Here is a 27,746-nt window from a genome sequence, read left to right as displayed (position 1 = left end):
AGCCCCCAGATGTTAGTAGGAAGATCTTTGCAAGGAGGACAGGGTTGAAGTTTTTGGTCATTGTCTGTCCATCTAATTTAGTTGCTTCTCAATATGGTTCGATATAACTGAGTTGCTTGGAGTGGTGCTGGAAAAGCCAGCAGGTCAGGCAGCATCCAAGAAGCATGAAAACCGAGCAGGAGTCCTGATGAAGGGCTTTTGCCCGAAACGTCGATTTTCCTGCTCCTCGGATGCTGCCTGACCTGCTGTGCTTTTCCAGTACCGCTCTAATCGTGGCTCTGATCTCCAGCATCTCCAGTGCTCGCTTTCACATAGCTGAGTGGCTTGTTAGGCCATTCAAAACCCACAATCATCTGATGACTAGTCCAGTGACTAGTCCACTGACAAAGATTCCCCCTTTAATTCTGTAATTCAAAATTACAGACTGCTCTTTTTCTTACCTTCCCCCTAGCTGTTTCTTTCAGTAGCTGACCATTTTACAGCTCTGAAAATCTTCATGCTTTCAGCTACAACATTCCTGACACTACATTGTAAATGATTTGTTTTAATGTCGGCTACAAAAGCATTTACAGCAGGTAGCGGTCACATGAATATGGTAAGTCAGGCCATGCACTAAGTATAATTGCAATTCTCCAAACATACAGTAACACCTCAGTCCAATGCTTCAGTGTTGCAAATGCCATCCCTTCAAATGAGAAGTTACACTGAGGTTCCATCTAGTTGTTCCAATACCAAACGCCCAAACTCTAACACGTGGAAGTTTCCTTCCGAACTACACAGTTTCCTGACATAGATCGACATTGCCATTCTTTCACAGCTGCTGAGTTGAATTTGTTGAACACCCTTCCTAACAGTATAGTGTGTGTACCCACACCTGATGGGCTGGAGTAGTTCAAGAAAGCAGCTTGTCACCAAATTCTTAACTTCAGTTAGGGATGGACAACAAGCCTTGTAACTGATCCTCATCTTCCAGGAGCACATTTTGAAAGAATTTCTGTCGATTTGGATTGATTGTAAAAATCCCATTGACGGATTTAAAGAATTGTGTATTCTCCTGATTTCTTGGCTTCGTAACTTTCTCCATTAACATCATAAGATTAAATAATCATTTCTTCATTATTGAATCATACAGTGTGGATGGTGGTCCTTTGACCTATTATGCTTTTGCCAGTGCTGTGAAAGAAATATTCAGTTAGTTTGAGTCCCCTGTTCTTTCCCCATGGAGTTGGAGAAAGAATATGTACTTTTTCTTTATAACATATGTATGTATTTAACTTCTATTTGAAAGCTATTCTCAAAAAGTGCTATATGAATGGTAACTCTTTTATTCTTTTGTATATTTGGGCAAAAAATGCCAGATGAGCAGCTTTCATTACTCTGTATGGAGGGAATGGAATCCTGACCTTTTCCATTGTATTACTATGAGTCAAGTAAGGCAATTCCAGTAGGATCCATTTCAAAGAGTTTACATTTTTTTACAAGCAATAGCTGGAATTAATACTTTTTAATATTGACTAGTCACTTTTGAAAGTAAAACACTGATTAAAAAACTAAAATGTTAAAATCTCAGCTGGAGCCTCTCACCTTTCCCTGATATTTACATTCAGCCTTACCTTCCCAATAGTAATTGGAACAAAATCAGAAATTGCTGAAGAAACTTAGCACTTACTACTTTAGTTTCAGATTCCAGCATCTGCAGTTCTTTATTTTTACATCGGGGCAGCTGGATTTATTTTCTCCTCACTATATTAAAGTCTCCTTCCTGAGAAGAAGATAAGAATAGCAGTAAAATGCATTAAAGAAGATATCTACTGAATGAATACATGCAAAGAAATTAGTTGCAGTGAGATACAGGCAAAAATATCTTCGATGCCACGGATAGATTTTGGCTGGAAAGCAACATCAATTGTTTTGATGTTTCCATTCCATGAATATAATGCTAGTGAATTGGGCACCCATGGAGTTTACCAAATTTGGGTTTTGTAGTTGTTCACCATCACTCATGACTGGATGTGGCAAGGCTGCAGACCTGAGATCTAATCCATTAGTTGGAATGTCTAGCACTGTCTAGTTTTGCTTTCTCCATTTGGCATGAATGCACAATAGATTCATAAGGAGAAAGTGAGGACTGCAGATGCTGGAGATCAGAGCTGAAAATCTGTTGCTGGAAAAGCGCAGCAGGTCAGGCAGCATCCAAGGAGCAGGAGAATTGACGTTTCGGGCATGAGCCCTTCTTCAGGAATGAGGAGGGTGTGCCAAGCAGACTAAGATAAAAGGTAGGGAGGAGGGACTTGGGGGAGGGGCGTTGGAAATGCAATAGGTGGTAGGAGATTAAGGTAGGGTGATAGGCCGGAGTGGGCGTGGGGGCGGAGAGGTCAGGAAGCAGGTTAGGAAGGTGGTGCGAAGGTGGTGCTGAGTTCGAGGGTTGGGACTGAGACAAGGTGGGGGACGGAAAATGAGGAAACTGGAGAAATCTGAGTTCATCCCTTGTGGTTGGAGGGTTCCTAGGCGGAAGATGAGGCACTCTTCCTCTAGCCGTCGTGTTGCTATGGTCTGGCGATGGAGGAGTCCAAGGACCTGCATGTCCTTGGTGGAGTGGGAGGGGGAGTTGAAGTGTTGAGCCACAGGGTGGTTGGGTTGGTTGGTCCTGGTGTCCCAGAGGTGTTCTCTGAAACGTTCCGAAAGTAGGCGGCCTGTCTCCCCAATATAGAGGAGGCCGCATCGGGTCCCCTATCAGCGTTCCAAAAAGACCACTCTCTCCGTGTCTCCCTCGTCACATCCACTCACCTGCACCTCCACACACAACATTTACTGCATCCGCTGCATGCGATGTGGCCTCCTCTATATTGGGGAGACAGGCCGCCTACTTGCGGAACGTTTCAGAGAACACCTCTGGGACACCCGGACCAATCAACCCAACCACCCCGTGGCTCAACACTTCAACTCCCCCTCCCACTCCACCAAGGACATGCAAGTCCTTGGACTCCTCCATCGCCAGACCATAGCAACACGACGGCTGGAAGAAGAGCGCCTCATCTTCCGCCTAGGAACCCTCCAATCACAAGGGATGAACTCAGATTTCTCCAGTTTCCTCATTTCCCCTCCACCCACCTTGTCTCAGTCCCAACCCTCGAACTCAGCACCGTCTTCCTAACCTGCAATCTTCTTCCTGACCTCTCCGCCCCCACCCCCACTCCGGCCTATCACCCTCACCTTAACCTCCTTCCACCTATAGCATTTCCAACGCCTCTCCCCTAGGTCCCTCCTCCCTACTTTTTATCTTAGCCTGCTGGACACACTTTCCTCATTCCTGAAGAAGGGCTCATGCCCAAAACGTCGATTCTCCTGCTCCTTGGATGCTGCCTGACCTGCTGCGCTTTTCCAGCAACACATTTTCAGCAATAGATTCATAAGGTTGGCATCTCATTTTTTACATACATGTGGTGCTGGCATCCTGTACTCTTCATTGATTAAGAGTTAATCATGTAGCTTGGTGATACTGATGGAGGGGAGGATCCACCCATCAAGGGATAATGGATTACGGTTGAATTTTTTCTCGTTTTTCATGGACTGTGGGCGTCATTGACAAGGACAACATTTATTGCGCATTCCTAATTGGTCTGAACTGAATCGCTTGGAAGGATACTTCAGAGACAGTTAAGAATCAAACAAATTGCAGTGGGTCACAGGCAGCACAGATCATGTAAAAATGGCTGATTTCCTTCCCTAAAGATATTCAAGAACCAAATATTTTTACAACAATCCACAATAGGTTTCATGGTTATCATCACGGTCATCAATACTCAGATTAGCTTTCAGTTTTTTATTCACTCATGAGACATGGATATCTCTGGCTGGCCAGAGATTTATAGTCCATCCATAGTTGCCCTTGAAGATGGTGACTTGACCCAAAATGCCCTTAGGAATGGAATTCCAGGATTTTAACACAATGACAGTGTAGGAACAGTGATATATTTCCAAGTCAGGGTGGTGAATGGCTTGGTCTTCCTGTGTATCTGTTTCCCTTGTCCTTTAGATGGAAGTGGTCGTGGGTCTAGAAGGTGCTGTCTAAAGATCTTTGGTGAATTTCTGCAGCACATCTTGTAAATAGTGCACATTGCTGCTCCTGAGATTTGGTAATGGCGGGAGTGAATGTTTGTGGATGTGTTGCCAAGCAAGCAGCTGCTTTGTTCTGGATGGTGTCAAGCTTCTTGAGTGTTATTGGAGCTGCACCCATCTGGGCAAGTTGGGAGTATTCCATTCGACTCTTTACTTGTGCCGTGTGATGGTAGACAGGCTTTGGGCAATGAGTAGTTGAGAAACTCGCTGCGGTATTTGCAGCCTCTGACCTGCTCTTATAGTCTTATATGATGAGTCCAATGAGTTTCTGGTTAATGTTAAGCCTCAGGCATTTGATAGCTGGGGATTCAGTGATAACACCATTGAATGTTAGGGGGCAGTGGTTAGATTTTTTTTCTTAATAAGATGATCATTACCTGGCAATTCTGTGGCTTGAATGTTGCATATCACTTTCAGCCCAAATATTTTCCAGATCTTATTGCATTTGGACATGGATTGCTTCAGTATCTGAGGAGTTGCAAATAGTGCGGAACATTATGTAATTATCAGCAAACATTCACACTTCTGTTGATTAAGTAACTGTGGATGGTCGGGCTTAGGACACTGTCCTCAGGAACTTCTGCAGAGATGTCCTGAAGTTGGTAATGACTGACCTCCAACAACCACAACCATCTTTCTATGTGCCAGGTATGACTCCAAGCAGTGGCGAGCTTATCGCCTGATTCCCATTGACTCTAGTTTTGATGCCAAACTCAGTTGAATGCCGTCATTCTACTTCACTCTGGAATTCAGAATTTCTGTCTATGTTTGAACCAAGGCTGTAATGAGGTTAGGAGCTGAGTGGGCATCACTGAGCAAGTTAGTGCTGAGCAGGTGCTGCTTGATAGTACTGTTGCTGACACCTCCCATCACGTTACGGATGATTGAGTAGACTGATAGGGTGGTAATTGACAGTAATTCTAATTATATTCCTCCAACTACCAGAATGGAAAATGAATTCCTGTTCCCAGAACTTTAGCCAGACTCTCTAGGTTACTAGTCAAGATTAGAGTGGTGCTGGAAATACACAGCAGGTCGGGCAGCGTCCTGATGAAGGGCTCCTGCCGGAAACGTTGGTTTTCCTGCTCCTCGGATGCTACCTGACCTGCTGTGCATTTCCAGCACCACTCTGATCTTGACACTAATCTCCAGTATCTGCAGTCCTCACTTTTGCCTTTCTCTAGGTTACTAATCAAGTCACTTTCCTAACTACACCACCATATCTCTACCTTCAGGCATCTTATTGATGCTTAGTTTTGACCTGATCCATCTGAATGAAATCTCTCCCATTTAGCAAAGGGGTGGTGCCACACAACATGATGGAGGGTATCCTCAATATGAAAGTGAGACTTTGTCTCCAAAGGGACTGTCTAGTGATCACTCCTATCAATACCATTATGGACAGATTCATTTGCAACAAATGGGTTAGTGAGGATGAAGTAATATTTTTGCTCATATTGCTCCATGTGCAGATGTATCTGGCAGATACATCCCGAGGACACGGCCAGTTAGGTCAACATTGGTGTAGCTGGGCTGCTTTTGTTATTGAACCTAGAGGTTATCTGACCCTGTGTACATTCAGTTCTCTTGCTCCTCTCCCTGTTTCAATGTGGAGCAATATTGATTTATGAGTTGACGGAGGGTGATGGGGAGTGTCCTTGCTCCTGTTTGATTTTGCAAGAAATCTCATGGAATCTGGATTCTATGTTGAAGACTTCCAGGGCACTCCCTCCGGTACATTATTGCGATCCCACCTCTGATGGGTGTGAATTGCCAGTGAGAGAGGCAGGGATGGCAGGAGAGGGGTTTGAGAAAGTAACTACTGTTTTGAAACAAGACCTGAGTTTTGTAAGGACGACTTTGTAGAATCAACTGGGCAGGTTGTGCATTTTTTATGTCCAGTGCCTAGGTCAATGCACGATGATCCTTTCAGGTTTATTCTTAAATGTTTTTTGTACAACTTTGATACAACTGAATGGCTTGCTCGGCCAATTCAGAGGGTATTGTAAAATCAACCACACATAGGTAGCAGTATCGAAGCCCAGCAAATATTCACCCTCTAAGAATATTAGTAAACCAAACTTTTTGTTTAAAATCAAAACCTGTTGTTTTCACTGAGACTAGCCTTTTAATTCAAGATTTATTTGATTAACTGAATTTAAGTTCCCTGGCAGCTATAATGGGATTTGAACTCATGGGAACAATTTTTCACATGGATGGGGGATTTTGCAGCCCAGTATCTGAAGAGGCAGCTGGGAAATACTTGCCCACCAATCACAGCAATTTCATAGCTATTTAGCACTCCATGAAGGGGAATGTGGAACTTGTGCCCCTTACTTGTATGGCAATCCTGCTTCAGAGAACTGCCGGCTGATTGAATTGACTATTAGGTCTGTAGTCTCCACTGGTAACAGTGGCCAGGATTGCAACAACAGTGCCCATATTCCCTGGGTAAATGCAGAAGGGAAGGGTCTTGCAGCAGGGAAGGGAAGTAAAGTGAAGTGAGGCAAGGCAAGATGGAAAATCATAATCTACTCAAACAGAGTCCATGAAAGGGAAATTGCATCTGACTAATTTATTTGAGTTTTTCAAGGATAGAGGTAAACCAATAGATATGTAGTACTTGGAATTCCAGAAGGTGTTCAACAGGTACCTCTCAAAAAGTGAAGTCAAAGAGCCTACAGTGTTGGAGGTAGTATATTGGCAGCCATTGCCTTGCTTTGCCTTAGTGCAGCCACAGTAATCAAGCAGCCTGTCTTGCTGCTCAGCAATCCTCAGTCTTGGGGAAGGGTTTCTTGCTGAATGGCGCTTGTGTCTAAATGGGTCAGACTAACTGAGGGTCTTCCAGAGGCAATTTGACTCTCTTTGGCTTGAACATCCAAAGGGCAGAGAGGGCAGTCATGCTGGAGGTGGAGGACCCAGTCACCTCTCCAGTGCCCTGAGTGGAAACTGCTGGAGGACCTGTATGTGACCCTGCCTCTGACTAAGTGCCTGCTGGCACCACTATGTCTCCTGGATCCACGAGGACATTGGACTGGGGTCAAAACTCCCCATAGCCTATTTTGCCATGCCTTTGGTCTTGGGGATCAGTGGCTGGCACAATGGAGTGCAGGGGTGTGTGTCCATCCAGGGCACCCTGAGTATGTTGAGTCTGGCTCTGTGTGGCAACAACCTGTCCTTGGAGGCAGAAAGAAGGTCACATGATTTGCTGCACTGCTGTAACTTCTGGGCAATGACGGCCATTACTGACTGCTGCTACTCTCTATGCATTAGTCTGAAGTCACTGATTGCCAACCACAGAGTCCTCTCCTGCCTGGTCCTGAGCAAATGTTTGGTCTCTGACAGTCCTAAGAGTATCAGCTGTCCAGCTGCAGAGTTATTTTAGTGAAGTCCTCACTAGACTGTGTACCAGTTCTCTCTCACAATAAGTTGGTGGTGAGTACAGGAGGCAGTCTTGCTGGTGGTGCAGCTTCCCCTATCACTGACCTAGAAGAGGCTAGGCATGTCTGCACCATCCCATCCACCAAGACCTGCAGAGCTCTGTCAGGGAATCATGATCCCATTTGTCCCTTTGCCAGTGTTTTTCGTGTTCATGACTGGAATGCCAGTGCTCGTACAGAGGCATTTTGAAGATGGCACAGGTACAAGGGATGCCACCATTTCAATTGCAATACGGTGAGCGGCATGTTGTTCATGGAAAGGCACATGGTAAGTTGGGCTGTTAACTGTACGAGACAGATACCATGGGGAGAGGATGGTAATTAATACGCCCAGTTTGGTAAGAAACAGTGATGGAAATCACTAGGACTTGTGATAACAAACTCTTCAAGAAACTCAGTGTAATTCAAACGTAGCCAGAAAAAGTAAGGTTCAGTCTGACATTTTGAACACCCTTTAACCCTTCCATGATTGTGTTTGCATTTCTTTATCCTAATCAGCAAACTACAAACCTACCTCTCAACTCTTTATATTTGCCCATGTCTGTTCATTGTGAAGTGAAAGGAGTGTTACGCCATCTTGTGGTGAAACTAAACTGAGTTGATGCATAAAATGCATGTATAACAATAGTGATTAGGTAATGAGATAATCACATATTAGTACATTGATAATGCTGAACAAGCAAAGATTGTTAAGGTGAATTAATGAAGCCTGTAATATCAGATGAAAGCATTTTATTAGTTGAGAGTCAACTGCATAATAGCATTCTCTGGCCATAAAGTTACAATTAAAGAGGGTTATTTTTGACAGATAATCAAATAATTTTATAATCTGTTCTTTCTAAAAATATAACTAACAAATATATATTTTTCTGATTATGCATATTTTTGCCACATTGACACTACTTGGTTGATGAGTCCAATGAATAGTTTAAGGTGTAACTTAATATCATGTGATGCACTGACCAGAAATAATTTAAATTCATAGCATCGTAGAACCCCTACAGTGTGGAAACAGGCCCTTTGGTCCAACAAGTCCACACCAACCCTCCGAAGAGTATCTCACCCAAACCCATTTCCCCAACCCTACATTTACCCCTGACTAATGCCCCTAACCTACACATCCCTGAACACTATGGACAATTTAGCATAGCCAATTCACCTAAGCTGTGCATCTTTGGATTGTGGGAGGAAACTGGAGCAACGCTGACTAATGCCCCTAATCTACACATCCCTGAACACTATGGGTAATTTAGCATGGCCAATTCACCTAAGCTGCGCATCTTTGGATTGTGGGAGGGAACGGGAGCACAAGTCAGAAACCCATGCAGACACAAGGAGAATGTGCAAACTCCATACAGACAGTTGCCCAAGGCTGGAATTGAACCTAGGTCCCTGGCTCTCTATGGCAGCAATACGATCCACTGAGCCTCTGTGCCATCCCAATGGTTACTCAAGGAATAACTGTGCCTTGGAGCAACATGAATGATTACATTAAAGGCAGATTTTTGTGATTCCCTATAGGTGGCTTCACAGGTCATGAAATTCACCAAATTTTCTCAGAGGCCTTCCCATCACCCTCCCACTAACTTGTGCACAGTTTTACGTCAAGCTGACTAGGCCAGGGCTGAGAACATATTGCTGTCTGTCACACCAATTGTTGCCTTTAAGTAGCCAATTTATGGGTAGGTGAGAAATATAAGGGGCCAGGCGAATATTTGATAAGTTACACTTGGGCAACAGGCAGGAATGGTGGGGGTGTTTGGCTCCTTCAAGACTCATTTTCCATATCAAGCACATATGATTCATGCTGTTCATTCACATTATCCCTTCATACACTTTAAACTTAAAGATGAAGTTTCTGGAGGAAGTGATGTTTAAACTTCCACTGGCTGTTGAAGCTGTGCTTCATTAAGAATTCCATAATTTTCTACAGTTTGCCTCCTGCATTCATTGCCAGCTCATTGTGATAGAGAGTGTAGGTACACAATCTTTTACGCACTTTCCAACAGCTCATCCTGCAGTGAAGCAAATTTAACCTGTGCCACCTAGTGCAAACAAAGTAGTCACAAAATTGGACAATCTACTTCGAGTGAATTTACTCTTTCGATCTATCTGCTGCCATCTTGTGTTAGGTTCTGAGAAATACAGCCTGCTTGCTCATAATACAGAAATCAAATTGAGCAGCTAGGACCCCAATACAATTTTTAGGTATCAATGGGAGCCTTTGCCACACACGTTCCACCATTGCTACCCTACTGTACTGCTTAAGTAGAAGTAATTAAAGTAATGAATCTCAAAATATTTGAAAAAAATGTTTGCAATAATTGGAACACCTGATTGATGTATAAAATTAAAAATCACACAACACCAGGTTACAGTCCAATAGGTTTAATTGGAAGTGCTAACTTTGTGGACAACCACCTGATGAAGGAGCAGCGCTCCGAAAGCTAGTGCTTCCAATCAAACCTGTTGCACTATAACCTGATGTTGTTTGATTTTTAACTTTGTACACCTCAGTCCAACACCGACGTCTCCAAATCCTGGTTAATGTATACAGATACCCTGAAGGATCCTGAAAATCTCACACATTGTTATTCCCTGATGTGCTTGTCATGTGGTATTCTGATTATCTCTGCCAAATCATAAAAATGATAGATTGCTTATGTGATGAAGAAAAGTTAAATATTCTGCTAAAAGTCAAGCTTTTAACAAAGTGTTTTGATAATATTAAACAATGTTGATATATTTCCAGTTAAATTATTGCAACTGTTATCTTCAAATAGCAAAGTAATACTTTCACGCTTAATTTTCTCAATACTATTTCAGGAACAAGTGATCCATATGTGAAATTCAAAATAGCCAGGAAGGAAGTTTACAGAAGTAAAATAATTCATAAGAACCTCAATCCAGTTTGGAATGAAAAGATTTCTCTTCTGATACAAAATGTTGCAGAAACTGTGTATATAAAGGTAGGTAAATCTCTAAACATCCATGCTTGGCAATTATAAGTGAGAAAACATCAAAAGAATGAAATAGGTTTTGGGTGATGATGCAAAACAGGCAACTGCAAATCCCCCACCCCATTTTTGTTTCCATTTATCTCAAAAGTTAATGAATAAAAGTTAAAGTGACATGCAGATGGAATTTAACTTTGTATAATCCAAAGTGGTCAACATTTTGTGGATGGTAATCAGTTTGTCCCACGGTTAATCTACCAAATTGTTGAGGTTTTACATTGTCACCTGTTAAGTTCACCCTCACAGAATCTGATTACGTTTCTGATGTTAAGTGCATATGAACCCAGAGAAATTATAAGGGATTTCCTGTAGATTGTATAATTCTATAATTTGTCTCAAACAGACATAGCCAACTAAATTCAAGGATGGATCTCTTTGACATCTTCAAACCTTATATTTTTAACTGCTACATCAATCCAAAAATTGTTTTGACCAAATTGGTGAAAAACCTTGATCTAATTTTGAACAGTGAACAGTACAGCACAATACAATCCCTTCAGCCCTCAATGTTGTGCTGACCCTTTATCCTACTCTAAGATCAAACTAATCTACATACCCTTCATTTTACTATCATCCATGTGCCTATCCAAGAGTTGTTTAAATGTCCCTAACGTATCTGATTCTACTACCACCCCCAGCAGTGCATTCCATGCACCCACCACCCTCTGTGTAAAGAACCGAACTCTGACATCTCCCTCTAAACTTCCTCCACTCACCTTAAAATTATGTCCCCTCGTGACAGCCATTTCTGCCCTAAGAAATAGTCTCTGGCTGTCCACTCTATCTGTGCTGTTCATCATCTTGTGCACCTCTATCAAGTCACCTCTCATCTTTCTTCACTCCAATGGGACAAGCCCCAGCTCACTCAACCTTTCTTCATAAGACATGCCCTCCAGTCCAGACAGCATCCTGGTAAATCTCCTTTGTACTATTTCTAAAGTTTACACATCCTTCCTATAATGAGGCGACCAGAACTGAACACAATATTCCAAGAGTTGCAGCATAACCTCGTGGCTCTTAAACTCAATCCCCCTGCTAATGAAAGCCAACACACCACGCACCTTCTTAACAACTCTATCAACTTGGGTGGCAACTATGAGGGATCTGTGAATGTGGACCCCAAAATCCCTTTTACTGTGCACATTTTATTTCTTACTTGCCTACTTATAAGCAAAATCGAAAAGTGTGGCAATGGAAAAGCACAGCAGGTCAGACAGCACGCGAGGAGCAAGAGAATTGCCATTTCGGGCATAAGCCCTTCATCAGGAATGTATCAACAAAGGTTGCTCTCCAAATGACTTGTATAATGTTTTGGAGCATCTTGATACTGTAATAATGTACCAAGTAAACAAAATTCTCTTTTTTAAGTATCCAGAATTTTTACCTTTTTTGAACAAAATGACATTTTTAAAAAATGTTAACAAATTCTTCAAATCTGAAAACAAGTGAAAATGTTGATGAACCTAAAAATTTCACTTCTGTCAGGTGATGAAAAACATTAGAAGTGAGCATAAGAACTGCATTAACAGGATCGTGTTATATGATTGAGATTATGCACTCCACCTGCTGACCAGTATAATTATTACATCAGGAGAATTTATTAAAGTCAGTTCTGAGATACAATAGAACCTCCATTATCCGAACGAGGCGGGATAACTGGAAACAAGTGGTAATTTAGGAATGTCGGTTATCCAAGCATTTCTCGGTTATCCGGCAATGCACACTATAATAACGTTTAACTGATAACTGAATGTTGAGATGCCTAATGCCGTTTTTACGGGACCTTGAGATTTTATTCGGATAATCCAAAATCCAGATAATTGATGTTTGGATAATCAAGGTTTTACTGTAATGCGATAGTTCCATTCTGGTGCAATCATGCATTATAGGAAAATCATGCAATAGCAAAGCCAGTTAGGTACATTAGTCAGAGGGAAATGGGTCTGGATGGGTTACTCTTCAAAGGTTCGGTGTGGACTTGTTGGGCCAAAGGGCCTGTTAACACACTGTAGAGGAATCAAATCTAATCTAATCTGATCAGTCAAACTAATGGGATTGGAACTGTGTTACAGCCAATACAGGTAAGGAAGTTTGCATTCTACAAATAACAGTCTAAATTCTTCAATCTTGTTTAAGCCAATCTGCATTGAAAAAACACACGTTTTCACCAAATGACTGTAGTAACATAACCAAATTTTTCAGAGTTTTTTTCCACATGTTCATATATTTACTCTTATGGTTTTAACTGTTTATGTAAAATGATGAAGTGGAGGGACAGTCAGTAATTACAGGCTGAGATTATTTTTAATATTTTTAAATTTTTTTGAGCAAGTTCATGAAAATCACTTATGTTGGCAGTTTCCCCAGCCTTTACCAAGTCACCAAAGATTGATTAAGAGGGAAAAATAAGATATAATTAAACTAGTTTTGCAAAACATTTATTTATGGATTATAATCTGGGAAGCAAGGGAGGAGATTGCAGAGCCATTGGCCTTGATTTTTGTGTCCTCTTTGTCGACAGGAGTAGTGCCAGAGGACTGGAGGCTAGCAAACGTGGTTCCCTTGTTCAAGAAGGGGAGTAGGGATAATCCTAGTAACTATAGGCCAGTGAGTCTCACTTCTGTTGTGGGCAAAGTCTTAGAGAGAATTGTAAGGGATAGGATTTATGCACATCTGGATAAGAATGATGTGATCAAGGATAGTCAGCATGGTTTTGTGAAGGGCAGGTCGTGCCTCACAAACCTTATTGAATTCTTTGAGAAGGTGACTAAGGAGGTAGATGAGGGGAAAGCGGTAGATGTGGTATATATGGATTTTAGTAAGGCGTTTGATAAGGTCCCCCATGGTAGGCTACTGCAGAAAATACAGAGATATGGCATTGAGGGTGAGTTGGAGGTTTGGATTAGGAATTGGCTCTCTGGAAGAAGACAGAGGGTAGTAGTTGATGGCAAAGGTTCATCTTGGAGTGCCGTCACTAGCGGTGTTCCGCAAGGATCTGTTTTGGGACCATTGCTGTTTGTCATTTTTATAAATGACCTGGAGGAAGGGTTAGAAGGTTGGGTGAGCAAGTTTGCGGATGATACGAAAGTCGGAGGAGTTGTAGACAGTGAGGAAGGATATGGCAGGTTACAGCGGGATATAGAGAAGCTGCAGAGCTGGGCAGAAAGGTGGCAAATGGAGTTCAATGTAGCTAAGTGTGAAGTGATTCACTTTGGTAAGAGTAATAAAAAGATGGATTACTGGGCTAATGGTAGACTACTTGGTAGTGTGGAAGAGCAGAGGGATCTTGGTGTCCATGTACACAGATCTCTGAAAGTTGCCACCCAGGTAAATAGTGCAGTGAAGAAGGCATATGGCGTACTGGCTTTTATTGGTAGAGGAATTGAGTTCCGGAGTCCTGAGGTCATGCTGCAGTTGTATAAGACTCTGGTGTGGCCGCATCTGGAATATTGTGTGCAGTTTTGGTCGCCATACTATAGGAAGGATGTGGAGGCACTGGAACGGGTGCAGAGGAAGTTTACCAGGATGTTGCCTGGTATGGTAGGAAGATCCTATGAGGAAAGGCTGAGGCACTTGGGGTTGTTTTCTTTGGAGAAAAGAAGGTTTAGGGGTGATTTGATAGAGGTGTACAAGATGATTAGGGGGTTAGATAGGGTTGACAGTGAGAACCTTTTTCCATGTATGGAGTCAGCTATTACAAGGGGGCATAGCTTTAAATTAAGGGGGGGTAGATATAGGACTGATGTTAGGGGTAGGTTCTTCACTCAGCGAGTCGTAAGTTCATGGAATGCCCTGCCAGTAGCAGTAGTGGACTCTCCCTCTTTATGGGTATTTAAGCGGGCATTGGATAGGTATATGGAGGATAGTGGGTTAGTGTAGGTTAGGTGGGCTTGGATCGGCGCAACATCGAGGACCGAAGGGCCTGTACTGCGCTGTATTCTTCTATGTTCTATGTTCTATGTTCTATAATTCAGAATAAAACTGCTTTTTGGAATTAAAGTTCTGTTTATAGATAAGTGGGATGGGAACATGTGATTGAGAAACTACTAATCAATACCAAAGTAAATGAATTAAGTTGATTACCAGTGAAAGTTCATCTACAGTTATTCTATGAGGTTAGAATTGAAAAGGAGTGATCCATCCCCTAAATTATAATTGGGCCAGGGAGCCTGGAGGAAGTGTTGTAAAACTATTAGTTATGTCAATTGTTCATATGAATTGTAGAATCAAAGAGTTGTGTTGAAGGTGAAAAATTTCATTGGGTTCCTGATAAATCTTTTGGAGAACTGAAATGGTGACCGGAGGCCTGCAGCATATCTTTGGGTTGGTCCAGGGTGAAGTCAAGATTTCATAGGATAAGGAAATGCTTAGGGGATAGAGAGTGAGTAAAAATTGAACTGAGTTCAAAGCATAAATAGCTATAAACAAACTATTACTTTAAAAAATGTTTTTTTTTATATACTATAGCGTTTCTTACTGGGTCTGAAGAAGAGTCATACAGGATTCAAACCTTTAACCTGTTTCTCTCTTCTCAGATTCTGCCAGACCTGCTGCGTTTCTCCAGCATTGTCTGTATTTGTTAATGGGATTACACTTCTGCTGTGTGTTTAAAAATCTTTGAATTTGTATCAGAGTTATATGGTTCAGTTTATTCTATTTTTTCTTAATTTCTTTTCTTGATAGACTTCAGTATAATGCTAAAGCAAAATCTGCAGCATTGCATTCAGCTTGTTGCAGTGGGAAACCCCTTTGTTAAAACCAAAACAAATAGATCATGTTTTTATCAAGTCAGGTTTCAGTTTGGGATAACAGCAGTAATAGCATCAGCTACGGTCAGAACCATGTGGCTGGTTCAGTTCAGCCAAGTTTCTAGTTAATGATAACACCCAGGATGTTGATAGCGGGGGTTTGAGCTGTTGTAATGGTATATTAACTGTTAAGGAGCAATGGTTAGATTCTTCATTGTTCAAGGTGGTTGTTGCCTGGCACTTGTGTGGTTCAAATGTTACTTGCCACATTTCAGGACAAGCCAGGATGTTATAGTGATATGCAGCATAGAAATAGGCTCTTCAGCCCACCATTGTCTATGCCGACCAACAACCATGAAACAACACCAATCCCATGTAATTGTTTGGGTCTTGCTGTATATGGACACTAACTGCTTCAACATCAGAAGAGTCATAAATGTTGCTGATTATATGATCATCAACAAACATTCCCACTTCTGATCTTTTGATGGAAAGAAGTCATTGATGAGATAGCTGAAGATGATTGGCCCTAGGAAAATGTCCTGAGGATCTCCGTAGACTGGGATGATTGATTTTCAAAAACCACCATCATCTTCCTTTGTGCTAGGTCTGAAACCAATAAGTGGTGAGTCTTTCCACTTATTTCCATTTGCTAGGGCTCCTTGATGCCACACTCAGTTGAGTACAGTCTTGATATCAAGGTAGTCATACTTACATCACCTTTGGAGTTCAACTCATTTGGCCAAATTTGGACCAAGGCTGTAATGTGTTCAGAAAATGAATGGCCTGGGCAGAACTCAAACTGAACATCAGTGACCAGGCTATTGCGAAGTAAGTGCTGCTTATTAATATTGTTGATGACACCTTCTGTTAATTTACTCATGATCAAGAGTAATTACTGGCCTGGTCGGATTTGTTCTGGTTTTTGCGTACAGGACAGGCCTTGGAAACTTTCCACACTGCTGCGTAGATGTCAGTATTCTCAATGTACTGGAACTGCTTGGCTAGGGGCTCTGAACTATTGCCAATATGTTGTCGAGACCCCATTTGCCGTTCCAGTGCTTTCAGCCATTTCTTGATGTGTGGAGTGAATTGATTTGGTTAAAAACTGGCAAATGTGTTTCTCAGGACCCCCACGATAAGGCTGAGAACCACTTGGTACTTCTAGATGAAGGTGGATGCAAATCATCTCGTCTTATTTTTTGCACTGAGGGGGAGGGCTCCTGCATCATTGAGGATGGGAATATTTGTGGAGCTTCTAACTCCTTTTAATTGTTTCATTGTTCACCACCATTCCCAACTGGATGTGGCAGGACTGCAGAGCTTAGATCTGACCTGTTGTTTGTGAGTTTGTTCTTGGGCAATTGCGTAGCCTGTCTGTTGCATGCTGCTTCTACTTTTTTTGCTGGAACGTAGACTGCGTGGCACCTTCAACAAGCTGACACGTAATTCTTAGGTACGCTGGTACTACTGCCAGCATGCCTTGCTGCATTCTTCATTGAACTCAAGTTGATCTACTGGCTTGAGGATAATGATAGAGTAGGGGATATGATGGACCATGAAGTTACAGATTCTGGTTGAATTTAACGCTGCTGCTGTTGATGGCCCAGAACACTTCTTAGATGTCCAGTTTCAAGTTGCTAGATCTGTTTGAGTCTGTACCATTTAGCACGGGAATAGTTCCACACAGCACAGTGGAATGTACTCCCTGAAAGAACTGCAGATGCTATAAATCAGAAACAAAGACAGAAATTGCTGGAAAGACCGAGCAGGCCTGGTAGCATCTGAGGAGAAAAATCGAAGTTAATGTCTCAGGTCAAGTGACCTTTCCTCTGAACAATGGAATATATTCTCAATATGAAGGTGGGACCATGAGGTGACAAATCATAGACCAACAAAACTGCAACAGGTGGATTGGTGTAGACAAGGAAAAGTAGATGATTCTTTTCCCTTATTGATCCCTTTACCACTTGCTGCAGACAGTATCAAGGCTACATTCCACTGAGTGTGACATCAAAGAGCTCGAGCAAAACCAGAATCAATGGGCATTGGGGGCAAACTCTCCATTGGTTGGAGTCATACCTGGCACATAGGAAGGTTGTGAGATTCAAGATGGCAGCAGTCTGAACAGTCTGCTGTGTTAGACCCCCCACCTGGGCCACTAGTCACTCCTGGAGAAAGTCGGTAGCTTGAAGCTGGTAGAGTACCTAGAGCCCCTTTAAATTAAAAGTTAGAAGGTCTGGTGCTGATATGAAGGCATCCAAGGGAAAAGGATTGAGGGGAGTGCAGTAAGCAGGGCACTCCCCTACTATGTAGGGCACACATGGAGCCATTACCTCAACTCCTGTGGTGATGTCCTTGAGTCCAATGGAGCCACAGCATCCACTCAGAGTTTACAATACTCTGTGTAAAGATCGAGGGAGTGCTAGAACCAATTACTGCCATGCTGGCAAAGCATGAGCAGGAAATCTGGACCTTGGATCAGCGCTTTGAAGCTGTGGAACAAAGGACCACAGGCTCTGAGGCCGCAACGGAGAGCTCCGAGGGGCAGGTTTGAACTCTAGGAGGTGCTGCAGGAACAGGTAGACGACCTTGAAAACCGAGGTCGGAGAAAATCCTTACGAATTTTGGGCTTATCTGAACAGGAAGGAAGGAGAAAATCTTACTGAATTCCTTAAGGGATGGCTTCTGGTGCTGCTAGGCCTGGGGATTGAGTCAGGCTGTGTAGGTGTGGAGCGGGCACAGGTCCAGGCCAGCTCAGGTGCCCCTGCCCGGTCCTAGTGTGACCCCAGCAGTACAAGGAAAAGCATTTAATACTTGAAACAAGCCAGAAGACTGGGACAGGATCCGCAGGCTTTGCCTTATAAAGGCTCAAAAATAATAATTTTTTTTCATGACTTCTCCGGGGCTGCAATAAAGGAAAGGCCTTTGATGAAATAAAATTTTATCAAAGGTGTTGGCTTTGAGACTGGAGAAGGTGTTGCCTGTTAGTATAAAAGAGGACCAGATGGGTTTTATCAAGGGCCACAGCTCCTCTAATAATATCAGCCGGGTATTGAATATGGTGCAACTATGTCAACAAAGGCTATTCCAGGTTTGGTGGTCTCCCTAGATGCAGGAAAGGCTTTTGATTGGGTGGAATGGTCGTATCTCTTTGCTGTTCTACATTGTTTTGGTCTAGGAGAGGCCTGTGCTAGATGGGTGGCAGTGTTATATAAAGGCCCTAAGATGGCTGTTATTACAAATGGGGTTGAGTAATTTTGATATGGACAGGGATATCCCATATCGCTGCTACTGTTCACCTTGGTACTTGAACCACTGGCGGAGGCTATTCGAAAAGACACTGAAATAAGGGCACCAAAGGTGGGAAATGGGGAACACAAAATCACTTTCAATGCAGATCATGTCCTTCTGTTTCTAACTAACCCAGCAAAGTCCATAACGCGGTTAATACAAAAACTTAAATTACTCGGTAGCTTTTCGGGATATAGGATAAATTTCACAAAATCGGAAGTAATCCCCATGGGACAGTTGGCGGAGGTACCGAAGATGGAGGGCAGGATGGAATTTCCCTTTTAATGGTCACAGAAAACTTTTCTCTATTTAGGAATTTTTATTACTCCTCGCATCTGGCAGCTGTTTGGAGCTAACTTTGTACAGCTGTTTGAGAGGATAAAGCAGGGCTTGCAGCAACAGGAGGGACTGCCCATATCATGGCTTGGCCATATAGCCTGGATTAAGATGAATATTCTCCCTTGGTTGCTATATCCGATACCTCAAAAATACCTCAAGGCAGTTATAGGAAGAGGGGACAATCTCAGATACAGTCACATAGATGAGTTAACTCCAGGAAAGGTAAGAGAGGTAGGCACCTAGTGCAGGAGTTTTTTGTGGATATACCCATTTTAAACCCCCTGTTTTGGAAAATGTAGGGGGTGATGAATTCTTAGAGGAACGTGTCACAAACAGCCAAGTTTCTGGTATTGAGACTGGCTCGAATGCAACAAGGGGTACGTTATCTTCCAAGAGATCAATTATGTTAGGGGATTCTCTAATCAGAGGTACAGACAGACATTTCTGTGGCCAACAGTGAAAAAGCAGAATGGTGTGTTGCTTCCCTGGTGCCAGGATCAAGGATATTTCAAAGACGGTGCAGAATGTTCTCATGGGGGAGAGGGGCCAGCAGGAGGTCATTGTCCACATTGAAACCAAGGACATAAGAAGGGAAAAGGTTGAGATTCTGAAGGGAGATTACAGAGAGTTAGGCAGAAATTTAAAAAGGAGGTCCTCGATTGTAGTAATATCTGGATTACTCCCAGTGCTATGTGCTAGTGAGGGCAGGAATAGGAGGATAGAGCAGATGAATGCATGGCTGAGGAGCTGGTGTATGGGAGAAGGATTCACATTTTTGGATCATTGGGATCTTTTATGAGGTATAAGTGACCTGTAAAAGGAGGACGGATTGCACCTAAATTGGAAGGGGACTAATATACTGGCAGGGAAATTTGCTAGAGCTGCTCGGGAGGATTTAAACTAGTAAGGTGGGAGTGTGGGACCCAGGGAGATAGTGAGGAAAGAGATCAATCTGAGACTGGTACAGTTGAGAACAGAAGCGAGTCAAACAGTCAGAGCAGGCAGGGACAAGGTAGGACTAATAAATTAAACTGCATTTATTTCAATGCAAGTGGCTTAACAGGGAAGGCAGATGAACTCAGGGCATGGTTAGGAACATGGGACCGGGATATCATAGCAATTACAGAAACATGGCTCAGGGATGGGCAGGACTGGCAGCTTAATGTTCCATGATACAAATGCTACAGGAAGGACAGAAAGGGAGGCAAGAGAGGAGGGGAAGTGGCATTTTTGATAAGGGAGAGTATTACAGCTGTGCTGAGGGAGGATATTCCCGGAAATACATCCAGGGAAGTTATTTGGGTGGAACTGAGAAATAAGAAAGGGATGATCACCTTATTGGGATTATATTATAGACCCCCTAATCGACAGAGGGAAATTGAGAAACAAACTTGTAAGGAGATCTCAACTATCTGTAAGAATAATAGGGTAGTTATGGGAGGGGGTTTTAACTTTCCAAACATAGACTGGAACTGCCATAGTGTTAAGGGTTCAGATGGAGAGGAATTTGTTAAGTGCGTACAAGACAATTTTCTGATTCAGTATGTGGATGTACCTACGAGAGAAGGTGCAAAACTTGACCTACTCTTGGGAAATAAGGCAGGGCAGGTGACTGACGTGTCAGTGGGGGAGCACTTTGGGGCCAGTGACCATAATTCTATTAGATTTAAAATAATGATGGAACAGGATGGACCAGATCTAAAAGTTGAAGTTCTAAATTGGAGAAAGGCCAATTCTGATGGTATTAGGCAAGAACTTTCGAAAGCTGATTGGGGGCAGATGTTCTCAGGTAAAGGGACGGCTAGAAAATGGGAAGCCTTCAGAAATGAGATAATAAGAATCCAGAGAATGTATATTCCTGTTAGAGTGAAAGGGAAGGCTGGTAGGTATAGGGAATGTTGGATAACTAAAGAAATTGAGGGTTTGGTTAAAAAAACGAAGGAAGCATATGTAAGGTATCGACAGGATAGATTGTGTGAATCCTTAGAGTATAAAGGAAGTAGGAGTATACTTAAGAGGGAAATTAGGAGGGCAAAAATGGGACCTGAGATAGCTTTGGCAAATAGAGTTAAGGAGAATCCAAAGGGTTTTTACAAATACGTTAAGGACAAAAGGGTAACTAGGGACAGAATAGGGTCCCTCAAAGATCAGCAAGGCGGCCTTTGTGTGAAGCTGGAGAAAATGGGGGAGATACTAAATGAGTATTTTGCATCAGGATGAACTGTAGAAAAGGATATGGAAGATATAGACTGTAGGGAAATAGATGGTGACCTCTTGAAAAATGTTCAGATTTCAGAGGAGGAATGGATGTATTGAAATGGGTTAAGGTGGACAAATCCCCAGGACCTGATCAGGTGTACCCGAAAACTCTGTGGGAAGCTAGAGAAGTGATTGTTGGGCCTCTTGCTGAGATAGTTATATCATCGATAGTCACAGGTGAGGTGCTGGAAGACTGGAGGTTGGCTAACGTGGTGCCACTGTTTAAGAAGGGTGGTAAGGACAAGCCAGGGAACTATAGACCAGTGAGCCTGACGTCGGTGGTGGGCAAGTTGTTGGAGGGAATCCTGAGGGACAGGATGTACATGTATTTGGAAAGGCAAGGACTGATTAGGGATAGTCAACATGGTTTTGTGCGTGGGAAATCATGTCTTACAAACTTGATTGAGTTTTTTCAGTAAGTAACAAAGAGGATTGATGAGGGTAGAGCGGTTGATGTGATCTATATGGACTTCAGTAAGGCGTTCGACAAGGTTCCCCATGGGAGACTGATTAGCAAGGTTAGATCTCACGGAATACAGGGAGAACTAGCCATTTGGATACAGAACTGGCTCAAAGGTAGAAAACAGAGGGTGGTGGTGGAGGGTTGTTTTTCAGACTGGAGGCCTGTGACCAGTGGAGTGCCACAAGGATCGGTGTTGGGTCCTCGACTTTTTGTCATTTACATAAATGATTTGGATGCGAGCATAAGAGGTACAGTTAGTAAGTTTGCAGATGACACAAAAATTGGAGGAGTAATGAACAGCAAAGAGGGTTACCTCAGATTACAACAGGATCTTGACCAGATAGGCCAATGGGCTGAGAAGTGGCAGATGGAGTTTAATTCAGATAAATGTGAGGTGCTACATTTTTGAAAAGTAAACCTTAGCAGGACTTATACACTTAATGGGAAGGTCCTAGGGAGTGTTGCCGAACAAAGAGACCTTGGAGTGCAGGTTCATAGGTCCTTGAAAATGGAATCGCAGGTAGATAGGATAGTGAAGAAAGCGTTTGGTATGCTTCCCTTTATTGGTCAGAGTATTGAGTACAGGAGTTGGGAGGTCATGTTGCAGCTGTACAGGACATTGGTAAGGCCACTATTGGAATATTGCATGCAATTCTGGTCTCCTTCCTATCAGAAAGATGTTGTGAAACTTGAAAGGGTTCAGATAAGATTTACAAGGATGTTGCCAGGGTTGGAGGATCTGAGCTACAGGGAGAGGCTGAACAGGCTGGGGCTGTTTTCCCTGGAGCGTCGGAGGCTGAGGGGTGACTTTATAGAGGTCTACAAAATTATGAGAGGCATGGATAGGGTAAATAAGCAAAGTCTATTTCTTGGGGTCAGGGAGTCCAGAACTCGGGGGCAAAGGTTTAGGGTGAGAGGGGAAAGATATAAAAGAGATCTACAGGGCAACGTTTTCACACAGAGGGTGGTACGTGTATGGAATGAGCTGCCAGAGGAAGTGGTGGAGGCTGGTACAATTGCAACATTTAAGAGACATTTGGATGGGTATATGAATAGGAAGGGTTTGGAGGGATATGGGCCGGGTGCTGGCAGATGGTACTAGATTGGGTTGGGATATCTGGCCAACGTGGATGGGTTGGACCGAAGGGTCTGTTTCCATGCTGTACATCTCTGTGACTCTATGACTCTAAGTCTGCTTTATGAGTTGCTAACCAAATTTTCAAATAATGCACAATAATGTGTAAGCATGTCGGAGGAGTGGTCTTGGAACTGCCAGTCTGTATCGTTCATTAGTCACTTGTTAGTTCTTTTGAGTCTTCCATTTCAAAAATAACCATAAGTAAGATGTTAGTCTTATACAAGATCAATGGTTAGATTATCACACAATTATTACTGAAAGCTACTCAGGCAAGCTGGTAACGTTATTCGTTAAAATGTAGCCAAATTTTCAAAATAATTATAGAAAAGCACTGTTATAAAGATGCAAGTCAGGTGTTGTGTTATCATTACACTCTAGGCTGGCTTGAAGTTTTCTCATTCTGAGTTGAAGGTAATGAATTCTTGAACTCAACATTCAGCAGAAGTGACAACGATTGCAGTTGAATAGTAGCAGCTTTTCTTTCACTGACAAGACTGAGCAGAATATGCTCGGGGATGACATGAAGGTTCCTTTTGCTTTCTCTTTTAAGGCACTGTAGTTTGTGACCATTGGTAGCCTGGTTCATTACTGGTGAAGGGCTTTTGCCCAAAACATCGATTTTCCTGCTCCTGGGATGCTGCCTGACCTGCTATGTTTTTCCAGCACCACTCTGATCTAAACTCTAGTTTCCAGTATCTGCAGTCCTCACTTTTGCCTGGTTCATTACAGCAGTCTGAACTAGTTTGCCTTTTTCTAACTCCCCGTTGAGAACCTCCCCTCTTGAATGGTGTCATTCATGGAATTCTGTCAAAATGGTGTCTCATAGCTTGTCTTATCACAGTCAAAGCAAATGGCTACTATATTAACTTTGAATCATTGTTTATTCAAAATGGAGTTATTTACGCAGGATTTCCCTGTGATATACTTTTAAATTCTAAGTATCTCATTTTGTATTTCTAGATGAGGTTACACATCGGGCAGTCTGCTATTTTGAATTTAGTCTGCTTTTAGTCATTTAATAAAAGCATTCATTTGACATCTGGTGGATGCCTTGTAAGGTTTTGTATGTATATATTTTAAAGATAAATTCACGTTGTTTACAGTATTATCATTTATATTATAAGTACACAGTCATGTCAAGACACAGACACAATCATTTGGCAAGCAACACTTGGTTGGTCACATTGGCTGCCGACAATGATGGACAGAGCATTGGCCAGTCACACAGTAGTTCAAGCTTTGCTTAAGATGTCATAAAGCATAGAATTGATTTTGATTTAAATCTTTGACTGTTAGGCAACAGGAACTCATTGAGAATTCCAAATCAGTTATGCCCTCCACTGTGCCTGGTGAGTAATCTGTCAGCTTTCTCTGGTGGCTTTCTATGTTATTGAGAACCTCTGGACCAACTCTGTTTGGCAGACTTGAATTTCAGTTTTAATTACAGATAGGAATTATACATTGTGTGTAAAGAGTTCCCTATCAGTAACTGCCATCACTGCCTTAACCCCCTTCTTCCCTGCCCCTTCACGGCAGAGGGAACTTGTGAGACATGTCATTGTCATTCCTTAGGTCAAAGAGACTAGATGGGGAGGGGACACCAACAGGAGACTGTGGACAGACTAAGTCAGGACTCACATTGAAAACAGAATAGTGCAGGGAAACAACAACTCAGTGGAGGAAACCAGGGAGAGAATTTCAGAGCTCAAAGTCCTGATTGTCAGTGATAAAGCAGTGAAGTTGGGGGATGATCAAGAGGCCACTGGGCAGAGGAATACAACGTTCCCAAAGAGTTATAGGGCTGGAGAGATAGGAAAGGGCAAGCTGATGAAGGGATTAGACACATGGTGAAATAATATAAATCAAGGTGTAAATGGACTGGACTGGAAGCCAGTAAAAGTCAGAGACCAGTGGAGTGATGAGTGAATGGGACTTGCTACTGAACTTGTAACATGTGTGGTAGTTTTGAATAATCTGACGTTTGTGGATGTTAGAAGGGTAACCAGGAAAATGCTGGAATTGTTGATTCTCAAGATGACACAACCAGCAGTGAGGGTTATAGCAGCAAACAATGATGAAGTTAGAAGGATGAAGTGGGGTGGGATCTAATTGAACTATACAGAACACTGAATGGCCTGGACAAATTAGATATTGGGATGATGTTTCCATTGATAGGAGAGACTGGGACCAGAGGGCACAGTCTTAGAATAAAGAGAAGATCTTTTAGAACAGAGATAAGGAGAAACTTCTTCAGCCAGACAACAGTGAATATATGGAATTCACTGCCACAGAAGGCTGTGGAGGCCATGTTATTGATGATATTTAAGACTGAGCTAGATAGGATCTTGAGTATCAAGGGTTACGGGAAAAAACAGGAGAATGGGGTTAAGCAACGTATCCGCGTCAAGAGTGTAGTGCTGGAAAAACACAGCAGGTCAGGCAGCATCTGAGGAGCAGGAGAATTGAATGCGGCTGATTAACCTCATTCCTGAGAAGGGCTTATGCCCGAAACATCGATTATCCTGCTCCTCGGATGCTGCCTGACCTGCTGTGCCTTTCCAGTGCCACATGCTCAACTCTGATACTCCAGCACCTACTGTCCTCACTTTCTCCTCCTTGAGAAACTTATCAGCCATGATTGAATGGTGGAGCAGATCTGATGGGCTGAATGGCCTATTTTCTGCTCCTATGTCTTATGCTCTTATGGTCTCTTATAGTTCAAAGTTGGCTACGAAATACGTGTGCTGGGCATCCTCACTACCACCAAACACTCTATACAAAATATGGCCAGTGGCAGTACGCAAACCCCAGCCAGTGCTATGCTAGGGGAATGAAATCAATGACATGGGTTCATTATCAAAGGCAATGGTTGCACTTTTCGCTATAGAGTAGATTACTTACAGTGTGGAAACAGGCCCTTCGGCCCAACAAGTCCACACCGACCCTTCGATGAGAAACCCACCCAGACCCATTCCCTTACATTTACCCCTTCACCTAACACTACAGGCAATTTAGCATGGCCAATTCACCTAACCTGCACATTTTTTTTTGGACTATGGGAGGAAACCAGAGCACCCAGAGGAAACCCACACAGACACGGGGAGAATGTGCAAACTCCACACAGTCAGTCACCTGAGGCAGGAATTGAACCCAGGTCTCTGGCGCTGTGAGGCAGCAGTGCTAACCACTGTGCCACCATGCTGCCCCGATAATCGATGCAGAAAATGTATTCTCATCTGCTGACAAAGAGGCATTGGAAGAGTTGAGGCAGTTGGAGGGGAAGTAAAATTAGGTGTTGTGGACTTAAGTGTGGAATCTATAAAAAAGGCTTTATAAAATGTTATTATCATGTGGCAATTTGGATTGTTAGGTAGAAGTAAATTGGTTTTGATTTAAGTACTGTGAATGTGACCTTTATAAGAGGTCATTTTTGAACTCTGAGTTCAACTATAATTTCCAAGAAAACACATAACTTAAGCTAAATGTCGAGATAAACCACCTGGAAAGTTGATGGAATGTTTACAATGTTATACTTTTAATATACCAGGGCACACTTTCAGTTGAGAATACTTCCATACCAGAAGGGAAGGAAAAGTAATTTGTGACAGTCCAGGTTTTCAGACCTAGAAAGAAGTCTTAAATCCATTTTCACAATTTAAGCATTCAAAGATTTTCTTGAAATTCAGTTTGGAAAAGTCAATGATATCCATGTGGATTGTGAAGAGAAAGAAACAGAGAATCACATCTGGTGAACGCATATAAAGTTTCCAAAAGGAAATCTTGCAACCTTGTCAGTTAAGTAAGAAATTAAACAGTTTAAGTTTGGATCGATAATTCAGTGTGACAACTAGAATGGTATTGTTGAGGAAAAAGCTGGGGTTTTTTGGCTATTTATATTAAGATCTTTATAAATTGACATCTTTAGCTTTGCTTTTCTCTGTTGTGTGAAAAAAGCCTGTATTCTTTTATTAAAAGAACACTAACAGCCTCTTGCAAGTATGCTCAGTGGCTGATCATGATAGTAACCAAACTATATCAAGAGTGCGATGCTGGAAAAGCACAGCAAGTCAGGCACCATCGAGGAGCAGGAGAATCAACATTTCAGGCATAAGCCCTTCATCAAGGGCATAATTCCTGATGAAGGGCTAATGCCCGAAACGTTGATTCTCCTGCTCCTCGGATGCTGCCTGACTTGCTGTGCTTTTCCAGCGCCACACTCACGACTCTGATTTCCAGCATCTGCAGTTCTTACTTTCTCCTAGTAACCAAACTCTGTAAAAATAAAACTTATGAACTATCAAGCCAGGTTTCAATCTGAGTTCTGACCTTGCCAGTATTGTCATAAACTCCAGCTCTTAAGAATACCGGACTCAAAACATTAACTGTTTCTCTCTCCATCCGTGCTGCCAGATCTGCAGAGTTTCATCCGAATTCTCTGTGTTTGTTTCAGATTTCCAGCATCCACTGTATTTTGCTTTTATTTGAGTGTCATAGCATATGATATCATTTGTGGTTTGCACTAGGGGCTGTTTCAGAGCTGTGATAGGGACAGAAGTGTGTTATTTATTATTCCAAATTTCCGTTCCAAATTTATTTGCATAACACTGAATGAAAAATCTGACCTCAACCAACACTGTGCTATTTAAGATGATGGATTGTAACTTGTTTATTCATGCAGCTGCAAACTGCTTTTCAGGAAAAGGGGATGCTTTTAGTTCAAAACCTGTTAGTAACCCAATTTAAAATTAGTACAAGTGAATTTTAGATAATGTACAGGGCTATTTTCTAGTTGTATTGGTGTATAGTACTTTGTGTCTTAATAAATTTTTAAAAAATGAAGTCATTCAAAACACACAGTATGATTATGGCCCACAGATCCATCTTAATTTGTGGAGGCTCCCCAAAGTGCTGCAAATGCTTACAATTAAA

General features: G+C 42.4%; 1 protein-coding gene across 5 annotated transcripts in view; it reads left to right on the top strand.

The window, feature by feature from the left end:
• The window catches only part of mctp1a (multiple C2 domains, transmembrane 1a), a 631,196-nt gene that overhangs the window by 251,117 nt on the left and 352,333 nt on the right, over window positions 1-27,746 (top strand). For all 5 annotated transcript variants that reach the window (XM_072583109.1, XM_072583115.1, XM_072583100.1 and 2 more), the window contains exon 4: window positions 10,386-10,528. In XM_072583109.1, the coding sequence (XP_072439210.1) occupies window positions 10,386-10,528 (143 nt within the window). The remainder of the gene's footprint in view (window positions 1-10,385; window positions 10,529-27,746) is intronic.

Source organism: Chiloscyllium punctatum, chromosome 2, assembly GCF_047496795.1.
Source record: "Chiloscyllium punctatum isolate Juve2018m chromosome 2, sChiPun1.3, whole genome shotgun sequence".
Classification (NCBI taxonomy): Eukaryota; Metazoa; Chordata; class Chondrichthyes; order Orectolobiformes; family Hemiscylliidae; genus Chiloscyllium; species Chiloscyllium punctatum.
This window is presented reverse-complemented; position numbering and strand designations above follow the sequence as displayed.